The 7,684-nt window shown below is 37.3% G+C and overlaps 1 protein-coding gene across 1 annotated transcript; it reads left to right on the top strand.

The window, feature by feature from the left end:
* Positions 1–3,170: 3,170 nt before the first annotated feature.
* LOC109191077 (boron transporter 1-like) lies at positions 3,171–4,623 on the top strand. Its single transcript, XM_019341649.1, has 6 exons — positions 3,171–3,328; positions 3,417–3,555; positions 3,667–3,814; positions 3,945–4,111; positions 4,236–4,409; positions 4,494–4,623. The coding sequence occupies exons 1-6, from the start codon at positions 3,171–3,173 to the stop codon at positions 4,620–4,622; spliced, it is 915 nt and encodes a 304-aa protein (XP_019197194.1). The 3' UTR covers position 4,623.
* The last annotated feature ends 3,061 nt before the right edge of the window (positions 4,624–7,684 follow it).

The raw sequence follows: 7,684 nt of genomic DNA, 5'->3' as shown, positions 1-7,684 counted from the left end.
AAAAATGGGATGCAAAGGGATGTGAGCTAAACACGGAAGAATTGTGTAGTAACGTGAAGCCTTGCATGAGACGCGGACAATTGCGATAGTGGAGAGAGTGCTGCATGGAATTGTCTTCAATTTGACCCACAATAATTATTATCCTAACAATCTCCACCTTGGATCAAATTCACAGTGAGAATTAACAACTGGAACAGTCGACTAAACTCAAGCGCTACTTGAACTTAGTAATAGGAAAAGCTTCAGAATAGCAGGATGGATCACCATCAACTTCCTATGTGACTGAAAGAGCATAAGCAACCATATTGGTTTCATCATCACTAGCATACCTAGCAGGTTTTTTAATTGTCCTCCTAGGACGATCCATAGCAATGGAATACTCTCGTTGTGGCTCGACGAGAGGTGTGGGCTAGTAGATGCATCATCTTTAGTATTACCATCAGCTGTAGTAACACTATCAATAGGCCTGAACTCAAACTCCACCTTCTCACCAGTACTCTGTGTCTCATCTGTACTAGGAACTTTTCTAGAAGAAAGTAGTGCATTTTCATCAAAAGTGATATCTCGACTCAGAATGATTTTCTGAGAATCAGGAGACCATAGACGATACCCTTTTGATTCAGAAACATAACCAAGGAAAATGCATTTGACAGCTCTCGGGTTTAATTTACTCGTACTGGAATGAGCATAAGCAGGACATCCAAAAACTCTTAAGACGGAGTAGTCAACAGGATTACCTGACCAAACTTCTTCTGGAATTTTGAAATCAAGGGATGAATGTGAAGATCTATTTACCAAATAGCAAGCAGTAGAAACGGCCTCGGCCCAAAAATCACGCCGTTTCCATAACCCAGCATTAGAGAGCATACAACGAGCTCTTTCCAATAGAGTCCCGTTCAAACGTTCGGCAACACCATTCTGCTAGGGTTTACCAGGCAAGGTCTTGTGCCTGGCGATTCCATTTGCCGCACAGAAGTCATTGAAATCAGACTCACAGAATTCTAAGCCATTGTCTGTCCTGAGCTTCTTGACCTTTTTCCCTGTCTGAGTCTCAACAAGTATTTTCCATTTTCTGAAAATAGGAAAAGCCTGATTTTTGTGTTTCAAGAAATAGACCCAAATCTTACGGGAAAAGTCATCAATAATAGACATGAAATATCTACAGCCTCCCATAGACTGGAATTTAGTCGGTCCCCATAAATCGGAATGTATGTATTCCAATACATCTTTGGTACGGTGTGTAGCAGTAGAGAAACTAACCCTCTTTTGTTTCCCAAAAACACAATGCTCACAAAATTGTAATTTACCCGTACCTGAATCACCAAGGAGACCTTTCTTGCTCAGGAGATGCATGCCTTTCTCACTCATATGCCCCAGACGCATATGCCATAGTTGAGTGAGATTTGCATCAGACATCGATGAGGATACCGCTACACGTACAAGCTTCCAGATCGAGAAGCTTTCATGAGAACAAGAGAGTCTTTTATGACTTTTAGAACTCCACCTTCAGCTGTGTACTTGCACCCTAGAGATTTCAAGGTGCCCAATGATATCAGATTGCGTTTCAAATCAGGAATATACCGGACATTGGTAAGAGTCCTGACAACGTTATCATGAGTTTTAATCTGAACACTTCCAATTCCACTAACCTTGCATTGGGTATCATTACCCAACAAGACAACTCCACCATCAACTGGTTCCAGAGAAATGAACCAATCTTTGTGGGGACACATGTGGAATGTACAACCAGAGTCCAAAATCCACTCGGTTTCACTCCGTTTCTCACCGGAGCTAACAGATAACAACACATCACCATCTGAATCACTTTCAACAACACTAGCTTCAGCGGACTTCTTTTCTCTCTCTTGCTTGTTTTTCAACTTGAAGCATTCAGTCACATCATGACCATGCTTCTTGCAGTACTTACAGGATTTGTTGGACTTATGTCCTTTAGACTTGGATCTAGAATTTTTATTGCTACTCCCTGATTCAAGTGAACGACCCCTTACAGTCAAGCCTTCACCTTTGTCCTCAGACTTAATTTCAAAGTCAAACTTTTCTTTGGACAATAGGTTTGACTTAACATTGTCAAAAGTAAGGGTATCACTTCTATTACCATACAACATAATTTCTTTGAAATGCTTGTATGAATTAGGGAGAGAGACAAGCAATAAAACAGCACGATCCACATCTTCAATTATGACATCAATATTTTCCAAGTCCAATAAAATAGAATTGAATTCATCTAAGTGAGATTTAATAGAAGTACCTTCCGTCATACGGATTGTGTACAGACGCTCCTTCAGGCGTAGCGTATTCGCCAGAGTTTTGGCCATGTAAAGCGCATCCAGCTTGGACCATAAATCTGACGCAGTCGTCTCACTTACTACCTCACGTAGAACTTCTTTAGACAGGCACAAAAGAATAGTTGAACGTGCCTTGTCATCCAAATCTTCCCAATCTTCATTTGTCATTGTAGCCGGTTTTTTCTTCTTCCCAGCTAGCGCTTTTTTCAAACCGTTCTGGGTTAGAACGGCTTCCATCTGAACCTTCCAGATAGAAAAGCTAATTTTACCGTCGAACTTCTCGATATCGAACTTGGTAACAGTCGACATCTTTGAAAATAATTCTCAATTAAACTTGGCTTTGATACCACTTGTTAGGAATATAGTGGAAGCGAAGAATCGAAAATTGAGAATTATAGAAGTTAAATAATAGGGAGAATAATATAAATGACAAAATAATTACTAAGAATGGGAGAATATATATATATATATATATATATATATATATATATATATATATATATATTATAGTCTCAAAAAGACAAGACAAAGAATATAAATATATATATTAATGCATACGTGAGGACAAAGAAATAAGAAGAACAATTCAATTGATGTAATAATGAGCAATGTACAAAGAAAACACTACTGTCTATTTATACACTCAAAAGAAGAGAAAAAAATGGGATGCAAAGGGATGTGAGCTAAACACGGAAGAATTGTGTAGTAACGTGAAGCCTTGCATGAGACGCGGACAATTGCGATAGTGGAGAGAGTGCTGCATGGAATTGTCTTCAATTTGAGCCACAATAATTATTATCCTAACATAACAATATATGTAATAGAGTCAATAGTACTCATAGTTCTGTTACTATGTATGCATGTATGGCAGACGGGATTATAACTGCAGTCCAGACTCTTGCATCAACAGCGCTTTGTGGAGTGATCCACTCTATTTTCGGCGGACAGCCACTCTTGATTTTAGGGGTAGCTGAGCCCACTCTTGATTTGGGGCCTTCGCTTTTTCTAGCTTGGACTGGATGGTAATGCCTGAGTCTACACTCAATCTTAACTTTTTAGTTATTATTATTATAGTAGTGCCGATGAGCTTTCTGATATTGTAACTTTTAGGGTGTGCATGTGGACTGCCTTTTTACTTTTCTTGCTGGCAATTTTGGGTGCATGCTCCATAATAAACAGATGTACACGCTTGGCTGGTGAGTTATTTGGACTTCTGATTGCAATGCTCTTTATGCAGCAAGCGATTAAGGTGAGTTGGCTTCAAATCCAATATTTTTAATCTTCTGATAACATCTAAGTAAAGTTTTTTGTCTAGCCTCGAATTACTTGAAAGCCAGTACTAATTGTATCTATCATAAAGGGACTCGTCGAGGAGTTTGGGATACCCGAGAGAGAAAATCCTAAACAGGCTGCATTCTTACCTTCTTGGCGCTTTGGAAATGGAATGTTTGGCCTTCTTTATACAGCGTTGAGTAGCCGCAAAACAAGGTCATGGCGCTATGGGACGGGTATATTATTTTATTTGAACTTTATGTGAATACGGTGATAATACTCGCATTTAAAAAACATATTCTTGAAGCTTACTTTATATATACGTTTTTATTCTCTATGTTTATGAGATTTTAATGTGGCTCAAAGGTAGGCTCCGGGGATTAATTGCTGACTATGGCGTGCCCTTTATGGTGCTTGTTTGGACTGCAATATCTTATATACCGGTTCACGATGTGCCACAAGGAATACCACGACGGCTATTCAGCCCAAATCCATGGTCTCCCGGTGCATATAAAAACTGGACAGTTATAAAGGTGCTTCTTTGATTCATTTTCCCATTGTGTGCCCCAAATGGAATGAATTTAAAACACGATACCTCATTTTCTTTCCATTTTTTCGACCACTAACGTGAAACTCGTGATGGCATATTTTCACCAGGAGATGGTGCTTGTGCCTCCACTATATATTGTTGGAGCATTTATTCCGGCAACAATGATTGCCGTGCTATACTACTTTGACCACAGTGTTGCATCTCAACTTGCGCAACAAAAGGAGTTCAACCTTAAGAAACCTTCTTCGTATCACTATGACCTCCTTCTTTTAGGCCTCTTGGTAAGTCATTGCATCTGTCGTTTTGTCTTTTTAACTTGAATATTTGTCTCGAAATGCCCGTTTTGATATTTATGCATTGAATAGGTCATAGTATGTGGTCTTATTGGCATTCCCCCTTCCAATGGAGTTATTCCACAATCTCCAATGCATACAAAAAGTTTGGCTACTCTGAAACATCAGGTATTATTGCTTATTTTCTTTAGTAATTTTTAAATTTGATTTTTTGTGTTTAATAGTAATTTTAATGTAGTTTCTAAATATATAAATTTTATATACTAATACTAAACTTAACATTATAAAAAATTTAATTAAAAATAACTTCAGTCAAGTTTCATTAACCGAACCAGACAAGCAAAATGGGAAGAGCGAGTAATATTTATGGAATAAGATGAGTCATCATGCTCAGTTCTGTTCTGTCGTCCAAAACTGTTGGTGCGTTATTCTAATCTGGTATTCTAATCTATATATATTAAAATTCTAATATCAACCACTTCAAATAAAGTTATTAAGTTATATAATAAATTAGTTAAGTAAAATACTTACTTTTGATGATATGGTGCCAAAATGAAATGCTGATCCTTGTGTTCCTCCATGACCTTAATGAAATGTGATGTAACGGAAGAGGAATTTAAGTGAACCATATCTGCTGAAATTTGTGTTGGACATGCAAACCCGATAGATGTCACTCCAAGCTGCTTACCCCGCTTATTCAAAAACCTGAAAAATAACAATTAAGAAATTTCAATAAACTTACAAAAATAAATGTATATAAAACACATGAACAATTTAAAACTTACAGCATAAACACTTGTATAATTGAGACATCGAGGTAAGCCAATGTCATCAAATCATATATATCATCTATCATCACATAAACAGCATTCGCGTTTGCATGATGGAAAACAGCAGAATCCAATTCCACATCAATGTACTCTTTCTTAACAGAAAATGATGACAACGCTCTGACAAGTTCCTTGCAATATGTCCCCAAAAGCAAAAACACATTTTCACCAACAATTGGAGGTCGTATATAAGTAGCAGATTGGTCAGCACTTTGACCTGTCATTTGCATATTTTGTCTTTCTGAGCTTGTTCTGACATTTTCCTACCAAGAGAAGAGGATTGTGTTCAAATTAATTTACAATTCTAAAGAATACTCAATTTTGTATGCAACTATCGCTTAAGAAATCCCAAAATAACATGCAGACACTAGAGACAACCACAAACAGTGTTTTCAATTACCTAAGTCAGTTTGTTGTCCAATATAGAAAGAACGTGAACTAAATTGACCTTACATACCTCATCCAAAGTAACTAAGTGAGTAGGCCATTGTGCGTGACTCCCAACAATATGTGCCAAAGTGTAATGCTGCAATGTTGGCACGGGGAGATTATATTGCTCTGCACCATCAAGCACTTCATCGACCATCACTTTGACATGGTTAGGTAAAAGTAGCGCATCGCTCACCATTGTCATCTCATCTGTAGTTGGGTAAACCGTACCCTTTGCAACATCGATTGGCTTACCATCAAAACCACATATTGCAAGAATACACTTTTTTCGGCTCTATTGTTAAAATTGTATATGTTAGGTTTACATTTAAAAGAAAATAATATGTTGATTATAACACGGTCATAAACCGCTAAACCAGATAAAGGAAAACGAGCTACTCCAGTCTCTGATTTTCCATTGAAAGCTTTTTTCTTCTTTCGATAAGGATGATCAATTGGAAGAAATGTCCTATGACTCATGAACACATTCTTTTTACTGTTATTCAACCATAGATTGGCTGTTTCATCTTCACAAATAGGACATGCCTTAGCTCCTTTATTAGTATAACCTGATAGGTTACCATAGGCTGGAAAATCATTTATGGTGCAAAAGATCATTGCACGTAAGGTAAAACTTTCTCGAGTATAAGCATCATACACCGACACACCTTCATTCCACAACATTTTTAAATCTTCAATAAGTGGCGCTAGATATACATCTATGTCATTTCCTGGTTGTTTAGGCCCTGATATTAACAACGATAACATGATGTATTTTCGCTTCATACACAACCAAGGTGGAAGATTGTAGACTACTAAAAGGACAGGCCAAGTACTGTGTCGACTACTCATGTTACCATGAGGATTCATTCCATCAGTACACAATCCAAGTCTAAGACTCCTGTTTTCAGTACCGAATTCAGGCCACCTCCTATCAATATTCCTCCATTGTGGTGAATCGGCGGGGTGTCTTAGTTTTCCATCATCTTTTCTCCCAATAGCATGCCATTGCAAATTTTTTGCATCCCTTGGATTAGCAAACGTGCGTTTAAATCTTGGTATTACAGGTAAATACCATAACACTTTGGCTGGTGGACCTTTCTTATTCTTTGGTTCATCACCAACATTTTTCCTTTTGTAACGCGATGACCCACACTTTGGACATACATGCAAGTCTTTGTATTCTTTCCAATACAATATACAATCATTTGGACATGCATGTATCCTCTCAATTTCCATACCCAACGGACACAACAACTTCTTTGCTTCATAACTTGAATTGGAAGTTCATTATCATTAGGAAGCATGTCTTTTATTAGTTCTAATAATCCCGTAAAACTCTTATCACTCCATCCATTATTTGCTTTTAAATTATATAATTTAAACACACCAGATAACTTAGTATATTTGGCACACCCAGAAAACAAAGGTTTTTCAGCATTCTCAAACAAACATTTAAATTCAGGAGGCATTTCACTACAATCTCCCTGCATATCACGCATCATTTCATCTATTCGGTCTTTAATTCCATCATCCTCATCATTCTCCTCGTTATCTGCCTCAGTTCGACTATTTGCTTCAGTTTCACTCTTTGCATGAGTTTGACTGCCTGCATGAGCTTCATTCTTACTAACACTTGTACTAGGAGGTAAGCTTTCACCATGCCATATCCATCGATCGTACCCTTCTTTAAAGCCACGGCGTATTAAATGGACTTTCACTTCTTCAGAACTCCGATATCTTTTCAAATTTTTACAATCATAACACGGGCACGATATAAAATCTTCGGCCTTTTGACTTTTATTTTTTTCAGCACATTCTATAAACTCTTGAACCCCTTGTATATATTTGAATGTAGTGCGTTTTTCATACATCCAACTCCGATCCATATCTGTCAATTATAGTACTATGAAATACCATTTATTTCAAATACTTAGAAATAATACTATTTTAATATTTGTGTCACTAATATTAAGATTTGACACCTTAAATTAACATTATTAG

The sequence above is a fragment of the Ipomoea nil genome, unplaced genomic scaffold, assembly GCF_001879475.1.
Source record: "Ipomoea nil cultivar Tokyo-kokei standard unplaced genomic scaffold, Asagao_1.1 scaffold1617, whole genome shotgun sequence".
In the NCBI taxonomy this organism is placed as follows: domain Eukaryota; kingdom Viridiplantae; phylum Streptophyta; class Magnoliopsida; order Solanales; family Convolvulaceae; genus Ipomoea; species Ipomoea nil.
The sequence above is the reverse complement of the archived record's forward strand: the minus strand, read 5'-3'. Positions and strand labels throughout refer to the sequence as shown.